Here is a 22,805-nt window from a genome sequence, read left to right as displayed (position 1 = left end):
TCCTTTTACAATTTCACCTTTAAAGTAGTACTGAGTGTCAGTGAATGCAATGACTAATACTAAATGAGCAGTATGGTAATAATAATTAAATAACTGCATTGACATATTTTGTTTAGAAGAATCCATCCTCAACACACAGGATTCTGAAGACCATCCACCTTCAAGATCACCATCATTTTCTATTGTTTCAGAGTTATCTGCTAATGACAGTGTTTCAGTCACATCATGTATGTCATATAGCCACAGTATATCACCTGTAGCAAAATGAAAAAAAAATCTCCATCACCCAGAAACAATCATAGGTAAATTTGTGATAAGAACCAGCAGATTACAAAAAGAGGTAATTTATGAAAAACTTGCCTGGTTTGTTTATGCAACAAACTTTCCTTTCCATATAATTGAGAACCCACACTTCATTAACATGGTTCAGTCATTAAAACCAGGATAGAGTCCACCCAACAGAGCAGATGTCGCAGGCAAATTGCTGGATAAAGGATATGAAAGAGAAATTGAGTAGTGTGCAAAAGGTCTAAAGAGTGAAATTGTTAACCTGAGTCTTGATGGGTGGAGCAATGTCCACAATGATCCTGTTGTATGTGCTCCTGTGACAACAGAAGAAGGGAATGTCTTGCTTACAGAAACAATTGATACATCAGGAAATGCACACACAGCAGAATACTTACAAGTCGTAGCAGTAAAAGCTATTACAAACTGTGAAAAAAAGTTCAACTGTCTAGAACGCAGCTTGGTCACAGACAATGCTGCACATGTATCCAAGATTACAAGAAATTATTTAGAAGAAAGCCCCAAGCTAATAATATACGGTTGCAGTGCTCATGTGATGCACCTCCTAGCCAAAGACTTCAGTGTTCCAGAAATAAAGGGCAATGTTGTTGAAATTGCAAAATACTTCCGTAACAACCACTTTGCAGCAGCTGCTCTGAAAAAAGTGGGAGGAACCAAGCTAACTCTCCCACAAGATGTGTGATGGAACACAGTAGTGGACTGCTTTGAGCACTATATCAAGAACTGGCCTAATCTAATGACAGTTTGTGAACAAAATCATGAAAAAAAAATAGATGGCACTGTCACAGCCAAAGTTCTTAACATTGGGCTTAAGAGAAATGTTGAACACATGCTGAGTACCCAGAAGACTATTTCTGTAGCCTTGAACAAAATGCAGGGAAATAGCTGTTTTATTGCTGACGCCGTTGAAATTTTGAAGGAACTGAGTGAGATTTTAAAAAGAGAAATATGCAATGACAGAGTTAAATTACAAGCATTAAAAAACCAATGGGACAAGCACTATCTCCAGTTCTTTTTCTTGCAAATATTCTCAATACTCAGTACCAGGGTCAAATCTTAACTGCTGAAGAAGAGGAGTTGGCTATGACATGAACATCTAGCAATTCATCTCTCCATAATGCCACCTGTAATAAACTTCAGAGCTAAGGGTGAACCATTCAAGAAGTATATGTTTGCTGATGATGTTTTAAAGAAAGTCTCACCAGTGAACTCGTGGAAGTCATTTAAGCACTTCAATTCAGAGACTACTGAAGTGAATCTCACTTTTAACAGCAGTAGCTTCTTCTGCCAGCGTAGAAAGAATATTTTCTTCCTTTGGACTAATTCATTCCAAATTGAGAAATTGTTTGGGAACTAAAAAAGCAGGAAAGATTGTTAATCATCCGGAAAAGAAAAACAAACAGGAAAATGAAAGTGAAGACAACTGAGTTAGCTGCAGAAGCCAATATTTTAAGTTTCTCATGTTGACCTGGCTGACATAGTCGATTTAATTTTTTTTAATATTTAATGTAACTCTTTTAGTTAAAAACAATGGAAGCAAAAACAAATCTATTTAAAAAATACTTGAATGTTTAAATTCAAAAATTCATATAATTGTTTTGTTAAAATATTATAGGTTTGCTGTTGAGGAAAAAAATCCAGAAGACATAACATTGTTGTTTTAGTTAAATAAAACAATTTAAATGTCTGTCTGGTGATGTTCTCCTCCTAATACAGTATGGCAAGAAAATCCTCCAAATATTAATGATTAACCTGTTGAACTGGAGATAGTTCACCTCTCAATGACTTCATAAATATCTGCTTCAGTTACATATAGTAAATGAAATAACCAATCATTCATTTTCTGATACAGCTGTAAAACTAATCTGAAAAGTTTTCAAAATAAATCACTTTTAAAATATATAGTGTCAACCTTCTAAAAATGAAATCTACATCTATGAGTTGTGAAAAATATGTTTTAAGGTTGTAACCATCAACAAGAATGCATTATTATATAGCAATCCATGATTGAATTGAGTCTTCCTGACTAGTGGATTTAAATAGTGATTTAAATCAAATTGAAGCACTTTCTAACAAAAAGTGTTTCATTCTGCATGCTTTTTCTTTAGTAATGTGCACGGAAAAACCTTTAAAGTTAGTGCATGTAGTTCATAATAACTAAACATACAGCAATGTAGCACAGTCAGTAGCTACCAATGTGGTGCTCTGCTCTTGTTCCATGATGATAACACTCGGCTGCATACATGTTCCCTCTGTGTGCTGCCCCAGCTCTGCACAGATAGCTGACACAGCAAACCCCAGGAGAACCCCCAAAGACCACAGACTCTAGTAAGGTACGAAGGAACCCGAGCCAGGTTTATTGTCAAATGAAGCACAGTAATAGTTTCCTATAGACTCTACAGGACATACTACCAGAGGTGAAAGTAAGCGGGTATGGATCGGTACGGAGGTCAGGTAAGAAAAGGAGACTGACTGAGGGAGGGAGAGAGAAGCCTGCTCCCTGCATAAGAATAGTTTAAACTCAGCTGTTCCCTGATGGTTCAGCTCCCAGGGCTGGGTTTCTGGCATCCTTGTTAATTTCACTCACAGTAGCTGGGGGGAGGGGGTCAAGGGGGGTCAGTGGTGCACTGTCCTGCCTAGAAATAATGCGCAAGTTGAACAGAGATCCAGTGTATCAGAGAAGCACAGGTGCTCCGTGTCAGTATTCACAGGGGTTGCCCCTGCAAGAAGCGCACCCAGTTGCTTTCCTCTCCCTCAACCTTCCTGGGCTACCGTGTCATTTTCCCCTCCCCCGTTTTGTGTCATGAAAGTAATTAAGGAATACCAGAATAGAAACAGAGGACTTGTTAGTGAGAGAAATGATGTCGGGGGGGGAGGCACTTGGAGGCAGCCTCCCGGGGCTATGACAGTCCAGGCAGAATGGACTCTATTTTTAGATACCATAAGGGAGGAATTGACTCATTGCCAAGCGAGTCAATCCAACATGTGATTTGCAAAAATTTTGAGCCCAAGTTTCAATGATTTAAGCTTGTTATTAGCCGTTCTGTCCTAATCTACTGCTAGCGGTAGCAATTGTTGCCGTCGATGTTTGAGCATTTAGGCGGTTCTCCTGGATGGTGGGCAGGTCTGCAGAACTGTCTACCACAGAGAGAGGAGCGGATACTGCTCTTCGTGCTGTAGCGTCCCGTCTACCAGCAGCATTCAGTACACATAGGGTACATAGAAAGTAGTCAAGGAATGATTTCTTACCCTTTTTTTTCACGTTGTGGAGGGGGGGAAAGAAACTGAGGAGCTGTTCCCTGAACCACGCCAGGACACTGTGTTTGACCCACACAGAACTTGGGAGCTCTGCCATATCATGCAAATACTTTTCAAATAGACTGCTGTGGACTGTGGGATAGCTGGAGTCCTCAGTACCCCTCCCTCCCTTCATGACGTCCATTGAGTCTCTGGCTTCCCGTTACGCTTGTCAGGCAGCGCTGTGTATCCTGCAGTTTTTTATTCAAACGTTCTTTGGCGTTTGTGTTCTGTACGGAGCTGGATACAACAGATTGTCTCCTCCCATACAGCGATCAGACCTAGTTATCCCCGTACGGTCCATGGCTGGAGCTCTTTTTGGATTTGAGACTGCATCGCCAGCCATGCTGATCAGAGCTCCACGCTGGACAAGCAGGAAATTGCAATTCAAAGTTCGCGGGCTTTTCCTGTTTACCTGCACGCTGCATCCGAGTTCAGATTGCTGTCCAGAGCGGTCACTGCAGCCACTCTGGGATGCTGCCCGGAGGCCAATAACGTCGATTTCCGTCCCACGAACCCTAATCCGAGTTATCACTATCGATTTTAGCGCTACTCCTCTCGTTTGGGAGGAGTTCCGAAATCGATTTAAGGAGGCGGTTAACTCGATATTCAGGACGACGTCGTGTGAACGGATACAAGCGTTAATCGGTATATCAGCCATTAAACGATTTAAAGTCGCAGTGTAGACCTGGCTAAAGTGAAGCTGCGTCACATTAGGATGCAGTGTTGGGGAAGCTTGCACTGCAGGTACCTATACTGCAACTCTTCTGGGACACAGGATTACTGTTTCCAGAGCTGTCAATCCAGCACCTTTTCACAGGCTAAGCACAACATTTTATTTTAAGAAAAAAACTTTACTCTGGAACACTCAAGAATAATTAGAAAGAGTAAAAACATATATACTGTATTTTCGTTTCTATGGCATTCAGGGTCTCTCCATTGATGGATACTATAATTCATGCAACTAAGTTACAGATTTGGAACAAATAATAAAATTGTGTCCAGTTTTTTTGCTGCCTAGGTAGTTCAGAAATATAATTGTGTTCACTGTAATCACCCACTACTTGCCAAACATTAGGTCTTTACTAAGCACAAGGAACACAAGAGATACTAATAAGAAAGGAGGGCATTCCAAATACTATAATTGAAACTCTGGTCAACATGAGCCAGTATTCTGTCTCAACATCCACACATTATTAAGGATTGCCTGAAACTATGATGAATGGAGAAATGTTGTTTTCCACTCTGCTTAAGTGAAAACTATGACTGTGCTACAACTGAGGACCTTTGGAGCAGACTAGTTTTAATGTTTATTCATCGAGAGTTCACCAAGACACTAGCAAACTACAAAAACAAATGATTGCTTTTCATGACTGCCAGGATTTGAAGATTGTTGCTTGCTATAAGCAACATATTTCACTATCATAAATATGCAGCTAATTTGCATAATACTACCTATTTGCAACTGGTCCCACAGTGTCTACCCTCATTTCAAAATCTTAGATTCACTACTGAGAACAAGTCCTTATTATCATTAACTTTTTCAAGAAGTGCAACACTTTAACCCTGTCCACATTAATCATCCAAAGCTTTTGTCTGGCTACTAAAGAGCAAGCTATCAACATTATTCAAAACTGCTTAGAATTGTAAATGATCCTTCTGCCTGCTTTCAGGCATTTACTCCGCACACATATTGTACCTTATTCATGAATAGATAAGAAATACATATATAAATAAAAGCAGAATGGTTAAAATACAATTTGAGTTTGCTGAAATGAACGAGTCAAAGAACTGTATCTGGATGTGGATAATTTTACCATTTTTACATACATTTGCTAATTCAGGAGAAAAAAAAAGTAGTGATACAATTTGGATCCTTTAGGACGACCTGGATTCTCAAACCTGTTAGATTTCAGATAAACAAGAAATCTCATTTTTTCTTCAGAGCTATTCAAACAGAAAATACATCCAGTTTGCAGGGCAAACTAACCAGTGAAATAATAATGTAATGTATTTGCTATGAAGAAGCAAATCTTTCAGTTTATGATCAACAAAACCCCTTTTTAGTTCTCTTATCCCCAGAGCTATTGGTCATTGTGTATAACAATAGGATTTCTAAGACTACAGTAAAAATAAAATACAATACATTGCAATGGACTTTCATTCTCTCAATATTCAGAATGAATAATAAATCATTTTAAGTACCACAGAAACTCTGGTTATAAAAGCAGAGCATGTATGTGCTAACTTTCATATCAGCTCTTTCTTATTCTCACCCCTTGTAAGCAGGGTCTGACTGAGCTCTCCACTGACATCTCGTGATGCCCTTGAGGGAAAAAACTTCAGGAGCAGACACTGTTTGCACAGAAATTACTACTCTGCCTAGGTACCCTAGGTGTGGGTGGATGTTTCCTGCAGTCAAATGCTTCTGAATTATGGTTGTGGTGTTTTCCCAAATTAATGCTGGGTCCCCATTTCCCTTTGAATAAATGTTTTATTTTTGTTGTACACAGACTCGATGCTTGTGAGAGTGGAAGTACTGCCTCTGAGATGCACTCAGGGTGGTATTTAGTTTTTCACAGGTTACTGGGTTAGGGGCTCAAGCCAGTTCTATTTTCTGTTGTTGAGAGAAACTCCTAGTCATTGAACGACCCTTGTTGCTGCCGACTCCACTTGCTAGAAGCATTTCACCCTCCCAACATCAAAATGTTCAGTGCCAAATCTGTTTTAGAGGTGAGAAGATTAATCAACAGATAGATTTTTCTAACAATTACTTACCGTCATTGTTCCTTTTAAATTTCCAAACTGGACAAGTTAAGGGCTTTATCTTGCTCTCACTGAAGTCAACAGCAAAACTCCCCTGAATTCAATGATGCAGGATCAGGGCCTACAAGTTTCTGGGCTAATGGGCTAAAAAAGTGGGTAGGGGTAGTGGCAAAGGAGACAAACAGATGGCCAAGGCTGCTAGATCACAACTCTGACGAAAGTTGAAGCAAATGTGTTCCCATCAGTAGCGGGAGGCTCCTTGTGTATGCACGAAGACAGACTAAATGATCAATAGTCCCTCTGGCTTTTTTTCCTCTGCTCTTCTAGCACTGAGCTCAGTCACAAAAGCAAAGATAACCTGGACCCACAGACCCATTGTTGAATGTTCCTCCCCACACCATGAAAGTGGAAGCAGCTGCAAAGAGGGAAGCGTAAAAAAAAACAAAAAACAGAACTCAAAAGAAAAGATGCACAGAAAAGAAAAAATAAAAAGCCAGAAGAATGACAGAAGAATAGGGACAGAAAAAGACAGAAGGGAAAGAAAAATGGAGAGAAGGTGGCCAGAACAGAGCAAAGAGGAGACAAAGGAGAACCCAACTGCCAATATATTGTAAGACGGTGACAAAATAAAAAGACAAAAAGGCAAACTGATTCAAACAATTTACCAAACAGCACACCTTTAGCCGCATGCGAGTTGAAAGCACACATTGGTACATTAGTGGTCCCACAGATTAATTTTTTTTTTTTTTTTGACAAATACCAGGAAAAGCTACAGGTGGCTTGATTTACCTGAGGATTATAGGGGTTTCCCTTGTGCCAGCCCCTTTGGTTCTGCTTAATATTTATTTCTGAGTTTAACACTTCGGACTGATTTTATTTCACTTATTGGGGTCCTAAAGTCACCTCATACTGTAACTGGATATATTTTAAAACAACAATAAAACTAGTGACTTCTGTGATATTTCTCCCTCTTTCCTTTCCATTCCCCCAGAATCCTTCCCTCCATTTTCTGAGTCTTCTTCAGGAAGGCCCTGAAATCCAAGATTTCTTGAATGTGCTTCAGAGAAGTACATTAAGCAGGCAGCTTTAGCAGCAGTCCTGTCAGTCAAAGGTGATGACAGAAATATGGATTAAGGATTTAAAAAGTGCTTTGACACAAATTTTAAAAAACCTCAAACAAAAGCTTTGATAAAACTACTGCCCTGTTCATTTCAACTGGTACAAAGTTGCAGCTGCACAAAAGGGTTTGTTTGCATCATTTTCTAATCCAAACAGCCACATGAGTAGCCCTTTTGGAACAAAAATCAGAGCAGCCACATCTCTCATTTGCAATGAAAAAAATTTTGGACATATTTTTCCTAGGCACACCTTGCTGCAACGAAACAATAGATTGTTAATGTTAATTTCTACATGCTCACCATAGCAACTAAAGTCGACATGGATTTAATTTTTTTCCAGCTTGGCTCTGCTTTCTTGAGAATAGCAATTAAAAAAAAAAAAAAGTATATGCAGCTCTCTTTCTAAATGATATAATCATACTAAGCAACAATTAAGCTACAACTTTTTATAGCACATACCTGTGATGGCCCATGTGTCTTGCTCGTTTTATGTGTCCAACTCCTTTGCATCCTGCAGTAGGGCATCCTCCATGTTCTAAAGCTTCCACTAATTCCAAGGGACCTAGGACACACCAGAAATTACAAAAGTTATGTAAATTTACACACAAACAAGAACTGGAGGATTACATTAACACATGAAGATGTAAACAGGTACACAGCACACAACTTGAAGTATTTAAATATATTTTGCGGAAGTATGATGGAGACTAATACAATGTTTTAAAGAGGAAATAAAATGTCCTATGTAAAATGGATCTCTATAGAATTGCTACATAATTAATACTCCATAAAAAAGTACACACAATTTAGATCATTTGTTTTATTTGTGTTATCTTTTAGATTAATCACATTGCAGCTGTAACAATGTTATTTTGAAAGAGCAGAGTCAAACTAAGACTTCCTGTTGTGCTTAAAGACAGAGATCTGTTCATAATGGATACTGATCTTTGAGGTTCTTAGTTTGAATTTTCCAATAAATGAAGAGGTGGAAATCAATGATGAAGATAACATTAGTAAGAGCAAGTCATAAATGCATTTTTGACAGGATTACTCCTCTGAACTTCTGGGAATATCTGGTTTTCATCAATGGACAGTGAGGATTGTGGAGGTTTTGAATATGACTGTAGACATTAGGTATGACAATCAAACAGGCAGTACACGATCCACGACGTCAGCAAGTCAGACACTGAAATTCTCCAGTTTAGCAAATGGAGAAATCTCTCCTGAACATCAGCAAACATGAACTGTTTTTAGTATTTTTCTTTCTTGAAAACACACACACACATACACAAGAGATATTCAGATATACACATGGAAGACAAGGTTTACTTAAAGAAATGTTCCTATATGACGTACATATTTTCACTCAAAGCAAAACAAGATTGGGAGAGACAGATATTTAATTTTCAGCCACATTCCAAAAAAGTATATTTTTTGAAGTTGTTTTCCTGTTACACCACTGTGACTCCACTGGAATCAGAGTAACATGGGCTTAAATGGTACAACGGAATGGAGAACTGAGCTTCTTATCTTGTTTATATTAAAAAACAGTCTATAACCACAATGCAATATTTAGAACAAAAAATGCAATCAGACAACATACGCAGAGCTGGATTTTTTGAGTGAATTTGCGTAGCTAACTTTCTTTCACAATTACCTCAATTGTGCATGTGAATGGCTAACTAGATGAAAACCCTGTCTTTCACACACAAATTAGATACAGAAATCCAGATGCAATTTGATCATGCATTAGGCACCTGAACATTGAAACAGTCACACCCAGAGTATCCATATGGTTTAACAGGTTAATATTGATCTCACCTCTGATTTAAATAGGTCCCTTCCAACCCTAATAATCTGTGATTCTGATTTTGTGAAACAACTTTCAAGGATGTTGTTGATAACATTCACAGTGCAGCACACTAAATAGCAGAAATACTATTCCTATTATGGGTAAGAAGTTTAGTCAAAAGTCTTCTGTTCTGCCATTTCCCAGGTAACAGTCCAGGTGGGACCTGACTGTTAACTCCAGTTGCCAGAAGCAACAAAAATATAAAACTGTTTCTTTGGGTTTGCTCCTGCTAACAAGTTCTAAAGAGGTCAGCCTAGCAGTCAGCATTAGAACAATGTTCATCCATGGACAGGATCCTAGATCAGTCTCTAGGAGCTGGAATTGCTGCAAAGTCACTGCATTCTGTGTAATACCAGGGAAATTCCAGAAGACTGGAAGAGTGCTAATGTTGTGCCACTATTCATAAAGGACAAGATGGATAACCTGATTAACTATAATCCAGTTAGCCTGATAACAACCCCAGCCAAAACAACAGAAAGGTTGATATGGGATTAAATTAATTAAGAATTAAAGGACAGGGATATAATTAATACCCGACAACATTATTTCATGGAAAATAGGTCTCTGTCAAACAAAACTGATTGCATTTTTGGTGAGATTACAAGTTTGGTTGATGATGTAATATGCTTAGATTTTTGTATGGCATCCCACTTGGTACTGAACAACATTCTCATTCAAAATTAGCACCATATGACATCAATGCTGCACATGGTAAATTGATTAAGACCTGGCTAGCAGAGATCTGAGAAAGTAGTTGCAATGGGGATCATCGAATGTGGGTGTTTTTAGTAATATTTCACAAGGATCAGTTCTAGGCCTGACAGTGTTCAACATTACTGTCTATAATTTGGAAGTAAATATAAAATCACTGCTGATCAAATTTGTAAAAATCTTAAATTAATCAAACAGTACCACAGAATCTCTATAGATAGAAATTCCAAGCTTGAATAATGTGGAAGTAGAGAAAGAACTGACAGGGATTTGTAGGGGATCTTAATGCATGACAGTCTCTGTTAGCAAGAGTTAGGCTAACTGTAACCCTAATAACGTGAGATTTGTAGAAGCGAGGATTGTGTGAGGCAAGTGGAAAAGAACTGTGTGAGAAGTTGTTTCGACCTTGTGTAGATAATGTGTAGATAATACGAAATGTAGACTGGAGTCTCTTAAGTGAGAAAAACAAGATATCAGGATGACCTATGTATAAACAAAATGCAGCTGTTGCTTATTATTGTCTGTAACAAAAGCATAAATGCTTGCTGTAATTGTTTACCTGTTGAGAGACTTGTCTAGGAAGGGAAGACTATGTCCTAGTGCACTCTCTCTCGGCTGTAGCTGCTAAACAGAATAAAGTATCCGACTTTGCTGTACCCAACAAAAGTGAGAACTATGTTCTTCTCCGACAATAATAAGAGCATAGCAGTAGGAATATCCTACTGACCACCTGACCCAAGATGGTGACGGTGACTGGGAAATGCTCAGGGTGATTAGAGAGGTTACAAAATACAGAAAACTCAATAAAAATGAGAGATTTCAATTATTCACATATTGACTGAATACATGTCACCTCAGAATAGGATGGAGAGAGAAAATTTCTAGATACTATTAATTACTGATTCTTGGAGCAGAAAGTCCTGGAACCCACAAGGGGAGAGGCAATTCTTGATTTAGTCCTTAGTGGCACACAGGATCTGGTCCAAGAGATGAATAGAGCTAAATTGTTTGATAACAGCAACTATGATGTAATTAACTTTAACATCTTTGTAAGGGGAAAAATACCACAGAAACACACCACAGTGGCATTTAACTTCAAAAGGGGGAACTACACAAAAATGAGGCAGCTAGTTAAACAGAAATTAAAAGGAACAGTCATGAGAGTGAAATGCCTGCAAGCTGCATGGAAACCTTTTAAAATCACTATAATTGAGGTTCAAACTATATGTATACCCCCAAATTAAACAAAAAAACACAACAGTAAGAGGACCAAAAAAACCAAAAAAAAGCCACAATGGCTAAACAGAGTAAAAGAGGCAGTCAGAGACAAAAAGACATCTTTTAAACACTGGCAGTCAAATCCTACTACGGAAAATAGAAAAAACAAACACAGGCAAGTCAGGTGTAAAAGTATAATTAGGCAGGCAAAAAAGAATCTGAAGTGTAACTAGCATAAGACACAAAAACTAACAGCATTTTCTTTTTTTTAAGTATATCAGAAGCAGGAAGCCTGTTCACATTAGTGGGGCCATTGGACAATCCAGGTGCTTAAGGCACTCTGAAGGAAGACAAGGAAGTAAATGAATTCTTTGCATTGGTCTTCACTGCAGAGGATGTGAGAGAGATTCCCACATCTGAGCCATATTTTTTTTAGGTGACAATTCTGAGGAACTGTCCCAGGTGGAGGTGTCAATAGAGGTATGTAGCGGTGCCTTCTCTGGGCCCCTCCACAAACGCAGTCAGAGACCAACTGAAGTGCAGCACCTGTGTCCTTTTATTGTTCATGTCCGTTCCCATCACTTATTATTTATAGATATCTACAGAGACCAACACTCTGAGAGACTACTAAGTGCCCAGCCAGCAGCGATCTAGAGCCTACACTCCTCCCTTTCCTGTCTCCCCCCCTGCTTCCTGTCTCTTAGCCAGCTTTATAGGACAGGCTGGCTACCCAGGCCTGCAGGTGGAACCACACTGGTAATTAGGGCATGGCCCCTCAGCCAGCCCAACTAATACTCTTCTCCCCTGGAACGGGCTAGCAGGGGCCTGGATTATTTCTCCTAGACAGCACCCTGTTACAAGATGATTTTGGAAACAATGATAAATTAAACAGTAATAAGTTACCATCAGCAGATGGTGTTCACCCAAGAATTCTGAAGGAACTCAAATATGAAATTGCTGAACCACTACCTGCAGTCTGTAACCTAATGCTTAAATCATTCTCTGTACCACATGACTGGAGGAGAGCTAATGCAATGCAGATTTTAAAAAAGGCTCCAGAGGCAATCCTGGCAATTACAGGCCAATAAGCGTAACTTCAGTATCAGATACGTTAGTTGAAAATACAGTAACGAACAGAATTATTAGACACATAGATGAAAACAAAATGTTGGAGAAGAGTCAACATGGCTTTTGTAAAGGGAAATCATGCCTCACCACGCATCTTTGAGGTAGGGGTCCACAAACATGTGGACAAGGGTGATCCAGTGCATATACTGTACTGGACTTTCAGAAAGCCTTTGACAAGGTCCCTCACCAAAAGCTCTTAAGCAAAAGAAAGCAGTCATGGGATGAGAGAGAAGATCCTCTCACAGATCAGTAACTGGTAAAAGACAGGAAAAACAATGGATAAGAATAAATGATTAGTTTTTACAGAGGAGAGAGGTAAATGATGAGGTCTCCCAAGGATCTGTACTGGGACCAATGCTATTCAACATATTCATAAACGATCTGAAAAAGGGGTAAACAATGAGGCAGCAAAGTTTGCAGGTAATACTAAATTATCAAGTTAAGTCCAAAGCAGACTGCGAAGAGTTGCAAAGGCATCTCTCACAAAACTGGGTGACTGGGCAAGAAAATGAAAGATGAAATTCAATGTTAATAAATGCAAAGTAATGAACGCTGGAAAACATAATCCCAACTATATACACACAATGATGGGGTCTAAATTAGCTGTTGCCACTTGGAGTCATCGTGGATAGTTCTCTGAAAACATTTGCTCAATGTGCAATGGCGGTCAAAAAAAATCTAACAATGTTAGGAACAATTAGGAAATGGAGAGATAAGGCAGAAAATATCATAATGCCACTACATAAATCCATGTTACCCACAAATCTTGAATACTGTGCGCAGTTCTTGTCACCCTCGCTCAAAAAAAATATTAGAAATTGAAAAGGTACAGAGAAGGGCAACAAAGGGATTAGGGATATGGAACAGCTTCAGTATGAGGAGAGATTAATAAAATTGAGACTGTTCATTTTAGAAAACAGATGACTAAGAGGAGGATATGACAGAGGTCTATAAAATAATGAATGGTGTAGAGAAAATGAATTAGGAAGTGTTATTTACCCTTTCACATAATACCAGAATTAGGGGTCACCCAATGAAATTAATAGGCAGTAGGTTTAAAACAAAGAAATACTACACGCAATGCACAGTCAACCTACGGAACTCACTACCAGAGGAAGTTGGGAAGGCCAAAAGTATTACTGGGTTCAAAAAAGAATTAGATAAATTCATGGAGGATAGGTCCACCAATGGCTATTAGCCAAGGTGGTCAGGGTTGCAACCCCATGCTCTAGGTGTCCCTAAACCTGTGACTGCTAGAAGCTGGGACTGGACTAATTGATAAATTGCCATGTTCTGTTCAGTCCTTCTGACGCATCTGGCACCAACCACTGTCCGAAGACGGGATACTGGGCTACATGGACCATTTGTCTGACTCAGGATAACCGTTCATATGTTCTTATGTAAGCAATTCAACATAAGCTTACAGTGAGAGACTATGTCAAGAAGAGCTCATGTGCTTCTTGGATGTAGAAACAGGGGAGTAGTGATTAGGAGTAAAAAGGTGATTTTGGATCCGTATATGGCTTTGGTGAGACTGACACTGGAATACTGTGTACAGTTCTGATGCCTGCATTTTAAAAATAATGTTGAAAAACTGGAGAGCGTGCACAAAAGAGACATAAAAATGATTCAAGGATTGGACAAAATGTCTTACTGTGAGAAATGTAAAGAGCTCAATCTGTTTTATTTATCAAAAAGAAGCCTGCAGAGCGGCTAAGTACCTTCACAGGGACAAAATCCCAGGACTAAAGGGCTCTTTAATTTAGCACAGAAAAACATAAGAACCAATGGTTGGGAGCTGATGCCAGAGAAATTCAAACTAGAAATTAGGCATTTATTTTCAACAGAGAGGGTGATTAATCACTGGAACAAACTACCAAGGAAACTGGTATATTCTTCATCTTTTGGAGTACTTAAATCAAGATTAGATGCCTTTTCTGTAAAATATGCTTTAGTCAAACATGAATTACTCGTCTTAATAGGGGTAAATGGATGAGGTTTAATGTCCTATGAGATACAGTTCAGACTACATTATTTAACAATCTCTGTGGGCCGCCCCACTTATTTATTCAGTTTAGTCATGAGCAAAGTTAATGAGTTCCATATGGAGCCAAAACTAATCATGCAAATCTGGTGCAAGGACTGGGCGTAGAACAGGAAAATTGAAGGCCTGAGAGGATGCCTTGGGACAATAACAAGAAGCAAAACAAACTCTCTAATACCCAAGGCCACATGTGAGTGGTTGATGAGTAGAAAACGGTTCCTATATTAGCCTTTAAAGTCACTGCCTGCTGCCAACTCTTTAGTTCATTATTTTGTAAAGTATGTTGAAATGCCCTGACTGTGAAAGGCAAATATAAAATCTAATTCTATTCTGTTCAATCCCAAATACTCATTAACATAATGAAGCAATCCAATAAAGAAAACAATAAGCCCAAATACTGAAGAAAATAGCCCTTAAATCGTCACTTCAATTACTCTCACATCTTTCATTAAATAGATACTTGCAAGTCACTGCTCTAATAACGAAAGTGTTCATGCTCTACAATTGGCCATATTGAGCTTGCAACTGGTGGTAAACTCAATGCCAATAATTAGGGATTTAGCAGTTTACAAAATAAAACAAAAACACCATGTCTCTGATTTACTGCTGCAGTTGCACACACTTCAAATGACCAAATTGGTATTTCTCTATTTCTTGGGAAATGATTCTATTGCTAGCTAGAGCAGAGGTGAATTTCAGATAAATTTGGAACCAGACGAAATTTAGAAATTTGGGGTGTGGATATGAATTTATGATTTCAAAACGAATAAAAACCAATCATTCCTTGACTGTATACTCTGTGGGACTCGCCGCTATCTGATGGACCATTCATGAACAGGAACCTATCCTTACAACAAAGCCCCTTGCCAACTCTGTCCACATATCTATTCAGGGGACACCATCATAGGACCTAAGCACATCAGCCACACTATCAGAGACCCATTCACCTGCACATCTACCAATGTGATGTATGCCATCATGTGCCAGCAATGCCCCTCTGCCATGTACATTTGCCAAACTGGACAGTTTCTACGCAAAAGAATAAATGGACACAAATCAGACGTCAAGAATTATAACATTCAAAGACCAGTCGGAGAACACTTCAGCCTCTCTGGTCACTCGATTACAGACGTCAAAGTCTCCACTCCAACACTCCAACAAAAATCTTCAAAGAACAGACTCCAACAAAAAACTGCAAAATTGGAATTAATTTGCAAACTTGACACATTAAATTAGGCTTAAATAAAGACTGGGAGTGGATGAGTCATTACACAAAGTAAAACCTATTTCCCCATGCTAATTTTTTCCCCCTACTGCAGTGGTCCCCAATCTTTTTGTGGCCAGTAGCACATTCATGTTTTCAGAAGAGTGTGATGGGCGCCAACAATTTTTCAAGGTTTATTTTGTATTTGTACATTAAATAATATGAAAAACATATTTAATATTACATAATACATGAATCCATAAGATAAAAAGGGTAATTGTACATGTAAAAGGTATTAATTAAATTATTCGGCCATTACTCTTTCACCTTACCATGTGAATTTGCTCTTTTTTATATATCTGTAAGAAAAATTAAGGAGTTTTTACAAAATAAATATCATAAACAGTTTTCACCTTATTTATTTTAAAAAAGTAAAACATTGTTGAACTGCTGGTCCAAATATATTTATTATTCTTACTTTAACATAGAATGAAGCCTGCAGCCCCAGAGTTCTCTGTCCCCGGCAGGCGCAGGGCCGTGGTTTCTCTCTGGCTTCGAAGCCGCGGCCCCGCGCCTGCCGAGGACCAAGAACACTGGTGCCCGCAGCCCCAGAGTTCTCAATCCCCAGCAGGGGCGGGGCCATGGCTTTTCTCCGGCTTCGAAGCCAGAGAGAAGCCGCATCCCTGCTGCTGCTGGGGACAGAGGACTGCGCCCGCAGCCTGCAGCCCTGGAGAAGCCAGAGAGAAGGCACAGCCCCTCACCTGCCAGGGACAGAGAACACTGGCACCCGCAGCCTGGAGGACCTGGAGTTCTCTGTCCGTGGCAGGCACGGGGCCATGGTTTCTCTCCCCTGCTGGGCAATAGGTGGGCGCACATAAATGCCCCGGTGGACGCCATGGCGCCCACGGCCACTGCGTTGGGGACTACTGCCCTACTGTTACTCACATCTTCTTGTCAGCTGTTGGAAATGGGCCATCCTGATTATTACTACAGAGGTTTTTTTTCTCCTGCTGATAATAGCCCACTCTAACTAACTGATTACCCTCATTATAGCTAGTATGACAACACCCATTTTTTCATGTCCTCTGTGTATATATATATCTTCCTACTGTATTTTCCACTACATGCATCTGATGAAGTGGGCTGTAGCCCACAAAAGCTTATGCTCAAATAAATTTGTTAGTGTCTAAGGTGCCACAAATATTCCTCTTTTTTTTTGCCGATTCAGACATTATTTGTATGTCTATAAAAGAGAAAGGAATCCTGCACCTACACTGAGCCAGCTGAGGGTCAGAGCCAAAGGGCCAAATTCTCTGCAGGTATAAATGGACATGATTCTGTTCATTTAAATGGAATTTTGCCCATTTACACAAGCAAAGAGATTAGCCCACTGTGGCAATATCCAAAACTGGGGAAAATTAAATACTGCAATCCCCCAACAATAGCCTTGCAACCCTCCCCCATGATCCCCTTTTGGGTCAGGACCCCAATGGTTACATAACCGTGAAATTTCAGATTTAAATATTGGAAACTGTGAAATTTAAGATTTTTTAAACCAGGAATTTGTTAGGGCCTACCAATAACTTATTTTGCAATTCCTTGACCACCTTGAGTCCGACACACACTTGTTCAGGTCTTCGAGCTGCTTAAAGTCATCAGCCAAAGATGATGGAGGAGACATCACTGTTTCATTAGGCGATGATGAGGAGATAGTGGATTGAAGAGTAACCTCCTCATCTTCCCTAGCCTCTTATTCCTCAAACATCTCCTTCCGCTGGGAATGGTCTGAGGTGGCAGAAACTGAACGTCCCGTTCATCCCAGTGGGCTAGGCCCAGAGCCCTAAAAAACTGCTGACAGTAAGCAGCCCAGGGTCCCAGTGTGATCATTGGGGGTGTTCATACAGCAAAAGTGGTGGCATCCGGGTTGATCCTTCCACTTGTGATGACTTCCACTGGACTCTTCCCTGTGTCTATGACCCACGTAGAAAGGGTTCCTTTAAGGATGGAGTGGGGGAACCCTGTGCAGAGACTGACGGGACTGAATGGACTGAGTGAAAGTCCCATTTGTCATCCTCCTCAGAGCAGTGGAGGAGCCCCAACTGAAAATGGTGAGGTGAAGGGCCTGCAGGTCCGGGTGGCGAAGATTGCCATGGTCCTGCGTTATGAGGCCCAAGTGGAGAGGCAGGGTAATTGGGCTGACTATGAACAGGTTGAACAGTGTGGTGTACCAGTGCTGTCTGGGCCATGCTGGCGCGATCATGATTAGGTGCGCTCTGTCCCTGTGGAGTTTTATCAGGACCTTGTGAACCAGCGGGAACAGTGGGAAGGCACAGAACAGCCAGTGCTTCCACGACATGAGGAATGCATCCGAGATTGATCTCGGTGAAAGACCTTGGAAGGAGCAGAACGCTTGGCATTTCCTGTTCGTGCGAGAGGCGAACAGATCTATGTGGGGAAAGCTCTACTTCTGGAAGACCGAATGAATAACATCTGGTCTTAGCAACCATTCGTGACAGAGGAAGGATCTGCTCGCTGATCCGCTAGAGTGTTCCGAACCCCTGGGAGAAAGGATGTTACCAGGTCTATCGAGTGGGCTATGCAGAAGTCCCAGAGTCGGATGGTCACCTGACAGAAGGGGGAAGATTGAGTCCCTCCCTGTTTGTTGATATAATACATGGCCGTTGTGTTGTCTGTAAACACTGAGACACAACAGCCATGTAGATGCTGCTGGAATGTCTGGTATGCCAGGCGGGACCGCTCTCAGCTCTCGGACATTTATGTGAAGCGTCAGCTCCTGCGATGACCAAAGGCCCTGGGTACGAAGGTGTCCGAGGTGAGCCCCCCATCTGAGAGATGACGCGTCCGTCGTCAGGGACAGTGAGGGTTGTGGTGGATGGAATGGTAAACCCTGCACATACCAGGGAGGGGGTTAGCCACCAGTCGAGGGAGCATAGGGTGCCCGGGGGAATGGTGACTATTGTGTCTATTGAGTCCCTGCCCAGACGGTAGACTGAACTGAGCCACGTTTGGAGGGATCGGAGGCGGGGCCTGGCATATTTGGTCACATAAGTACAGGCAGCCATGTGACCTAGGAGACCGAGACAGGTGGGAGCCGAGGTCGTCGGGAAGTTCTGCAGACCTCGAATGATCGTCGCCATTGCCTGGAATCGCGGTTGGGGTAGGTAGGCCTTGCTAAATTGGAGTCCAGCTCCTATGAAGTCTAGCCTTTGTGTGGGGACAGTGTGGATTTCTCCGTATTGAGCATCAGGCCTAAGCATGTGAATAGGTCCCTGACAATGCCTATATGCTGCCTGACCTGTGTCTCGGAGGTCCCTCTGATGAGCCAGTCATCCAGATATGGGAATATGTGTATCCGATGTCGGCGGAAGTGTGCGGCGACTACGGCCATGCACTTTATAAACACCCTTGGGTCTGTGGAGAGGCCAAAGGGGAGGACCGTAAATTGGAAGTGTTGGTGGTTGGATACAAAGCGAAGATACCTCCTGTGTGGAGGAAAAATGGCAATGTGAAAGTACGCGTCCTTCATATCGAGGGCAGCATACCAGTCTCCAGGATCCAAGGACGGGATAATGATCCCCAGGGAGACCATGCAGAACTTCAACTTTATCATGCACTCGTTTAGGCCTCGCAGGTCTAGGATGAGCCTGAGGCCTCCTTTCGACTTGGGGATCAGAAAGTAACAGGAGTAAAACTCTTTGCCCTTTTCGTCTTGTGGTACCTCCTCTATTGCTCCTATGGCGAGGAGCGTATGCACCTCTTGTAGGAGGAATTGCTCGTGAGAGGGGTCCCTGAAGAGGGACCGGGTTGGAGGGTAGGAAGGTGGGGATGAAACAAATTGGAGGTGGTATCCTTGTTTCTCCGTGCGTAGGACCCAGAGGTCTGAGGTCATTGGGACCACGCTGGAAGGAAGTAGGAGAGGCTGCTGGAGAAGGGAGGAAAAGGAACCTGTCCTGAAACTGGTACGCCATCCTTGGGCGTACCTTCAAAAAGGAAACTTAGGTCCCGCTGGTGGTTTTGGCCCCTTTGGGGTCCGGACTGGCGTCTACGGCCACCCCACCCACGCCGTCAGCTAAAGTCTTGCCTGTGTCTGGGCACAAAGTACGGACGGTGAGTCTGGGGATGGAAAGGTCTGCACTGGGTCACAGGTGTATGCATGCCCAAAGAACGCATGATGATCCTGTTGTCTTTCAAGCTTTGTAGCCTGGGGTCAGTCTTCTCCGAGCACAGACCCTTACCATCAAAGGGTAAGTCCTGGATGGTATATTATAACTCAGGCGGGAGGCTGGAAACCTGTACCATGAGATGCGTTTCATGGTGATACTGGAGGCCAGAGTTCTGGCTGCCGAGTCGGCCGCATCTAGAGAAGCCTGGAGGGAGGTTCTGGCCACCTTTTTCCCTTCCTCTAGGAATGCAGTGAATTCCTGGCGGGAGTAGTTCTGTAAATCTACCCACCTCGGCCCAGGTATTGTAGCTATAACGGCTCAGTAGAGCCTGCTGATTTGCCACCCGGAGCTGTAGGGCGCCTGCCGAATACACCTGCGGCCGAGTAGGTCCATTCGCCTAGCCTCCTTTGACTTTGGGGCTGGCGCCTGTTGGCCATGGCGCTCCCTCTCATTGACCGATTGGACAACTAGCGAGGAGGGTGGACATATAGATGTACCATGTATTTACGCTCGACCCCCTTTGCCATAGGGGGGATGAGGCCTGGGGACTGCCATAAGGTGTCTGCATTGGCCTGGATGGTCCTGATAAAGGGCAAAGCCACCCTAGTGGGGGTATCTGCCAACAGGATGCTCACTACAGGGTCGTCGACCTCTGGGACCTCCTCCACCTGGAGGTTCATGTTGAGCGCTACTCTCCTGAGGAGGTCTTAATGGGCTCTTAGGTCTACTGGAGGCGGCTCCGAGGAGGAAATCCCTGCCACTGCCTCATCTGGGGAGGAAGAAGATGAAATGCCGGGGACAAGCAGGTCCTGTATGGCCTCTTGCTCATGTTCCTGCTCCAGTGGCACTGGGGAACCCGGTGGGTGGACTAGTGGCTCCTCCATCCCACGTGGAGGAGGACGGCTAACTGTGGCCTCTGGTGCTCGGTGCTCTGATGAAGCAGAGCGGGCCGGAACTAGCGGAGCACCTTGGGCCTGGTGGTACGCCCAAGGTGTCCAAAAGGACCACTGGTGAGGTCCTGAGTCCGGAGACCGGGCTTGTTGAAACACTCCGGTGGGCACATCGGAATCGCAATCTTGGCCATACTAGCTGTCCGCGTGGGAGGACACTGACATATGCCTGGATGGCCATGGAGGAGCGGAGAAGCCTTGTGCAGATGTTCCAACGGACCTTGCTCCCCTACGTATCGGGGACTGGTGCCGGGACGCATATCGGTACCGGGATCGAGAGTGGGACCTGCGACCAGATCGGTGCCGGGAGGTTGACCGAGTTCTCGAATCCCAGCATCATGAATGGCTTCGGGAGGCACGGTGCCTGGAGTGGTGCCGAGAACTGGAGCGGTGCCGGGGGTAGAGAGCCGGTGAATGGGAGTCCAACCGGTGCCGTGAGTCTGACCGGTGCCGTGTAGTAGAACAGTGCTGGGACTGCGAGCAGCATCGAGAGCGGGAGCACCGTCTGGACCTGGGGCATCTGCACGACCGCAATCGTAAGCGGTGCTGGTCTACTGCGCCGACAGAGAGTGGTCTAATCAAGGTCGGCTTGCTTATGGATTGGATTACCCTCACCATATATATAAAAGAATTATAACTATATACATGATAACGAACAAGAAACTACAAGTAGCTAGGGGAGTGGAGGTCAGCTAAGCCGCACTCCACTGTTCCAACGACCGACACGGGTGGTAAGAAGGAACTGAAGGGTGGCTGGGTCGGCTGGGGTATATATCCGGTGCCATAGCAGCACCACTCCAGGGGGCGCCCAGCCGACCCACCAAGTGTTGCTAGGGTAAAAAGTCTTCCGACGAACGTGCATACGGTGCGCGCACACCTAACTGGAATGGATATGAGCAATCACTCGAAGAAGGAAAGAAGGTCCTATACAGCCTCCTTTACTACACAACCTTGATTCATCCTCAGAGCACATCCATTTTGTGCAGGAGCTCATAGACTATGTCTGCTCTATGTCTCTGGTGGAAGCCCCTTCAAACTGGCAGCTTCAAGCCCCCTATGCAGGCCTGGAGCATGAAAGGGACTGAGCCTACTTTGAGCATCTGGCACCAGATTTTAATCAAGTGCCTTTTCAAAAAGTCTGCACTGTGTTGTGCCTGGAAAAGAAGTTAATATTCCAATATGTGGAAAGAGGACGCAGGAGCAAAATCTTGGCCCAGCTAAAGTCAATGAGAGTATTGCCACTGATTTCAGTAAGGTCAGGAATTCCCCACAGGTTTTTATAATTCCTCTATCATAGGAGCATAATTCTAATGCATAATTGCTAAATTTCATTTACAAGATCAGTGAAGTCAAAAAGCAATTAATTATGCCAAATCTCAAATTATGTGTTTTGTTATAAACGTCACATCTACTTATTTTATATTGTATACACAAACTGCTGCTTTCCTATGAACTGTGTCAGAGGAAGCACTACACAGAATTACTCATGTCCCTTATCATAATTTTAAAATTATACCAGCTTATGATTTCTCTTACTTAGAGGAGGCTGAAGTGGGTGTCCAGTTTTTGCACACCAGCCTGCAGGATGGATATCGGGGCTATCTGCATCAGTCCAATAATCATAAATACTATCCCAACCATCAAAGTGCACCTACAAGGAAAACAAAAACCATCAGAAAAAAATTCTCTGTAAAGTCATCTTACCTCAATAATCTTTCAAAATGTTAGGCTTTATAATATCAGCTTTTTTAGAGAAATAACATGAGACAACTGCAGAAATTATACAGCAGTATAAACTAGATTTTGGGCATTAATCTGTTTCCACTGAAGGGAAAGGAAGTTTGTTGTCTACTTCAGTGGGAGTAGAATGGGTCTCTGTGTCTGCTACATTGTCAGGCTCAAAACATACGAGTACATTTAGACAGTTCTAATGTTTATGTATATACACTAACACTTTAAATGAAGGGCCAGATTCTGTCTTCTCTTTCTCTCAAAGAGCTCTAAACATTTAGAGCAATCAAATTCCT

General features: G+C 42.3%; 1 protein-coding gene across 4 annotated transcripts in view; it reads right to left on the bottom strand.

The window, feature by feature from the left end:
- L3MBTL3 (L3MBTL histone methyl-lysine binding protein 3) overlaps positions 1–22,805 on the bottom strand; it is a 172,660-nt gene that overhangs the window by 47,192 nt on the left and 102,663 nt on the right. For all 4 annotated transcript variants that reach the window (XR_012655534.1, XM_075063942.1, XM_075063943.1 and 1 more), the window contains 2 exons: positions 22,315–22,429; positions 7,947–8,049 (listed from right to left, as the gene is read on the bottom strand). Coding sequence is in view for 3 of the 4 variants with exons in the window: in XM_075063942.1 (XP_074920043.1) it covers positions 7,947–8,049; positions 22,315–22,429 (218 nt within the window). In the remaining variant the exon portion in view is untranslated. The remainder of the gene's footprint in view (positions 1–7,946; positions 8,050–22,314; positions 22,430–22,805) is intronic.

This window comes from Chelonoidis abingdonii, chromosome 3 (assembly GCF_003597395.2).
Source record: "Chelonoidis abingdonii isolate Lonesome George chromosome 3, CheloAbing_2.0, whole genome shotgun sequence".
Classification (NCBI taxonomy): Eukaryota; Metazoa; Chordata; order Testudines; family Testudinidae; genus Chelonoidis; species Chelonoidis abingdonii.
Note: the sequence above shows the minus strand (reverse complement) of the source record. Positions and strands in the feature narration are given on the sequence as shown.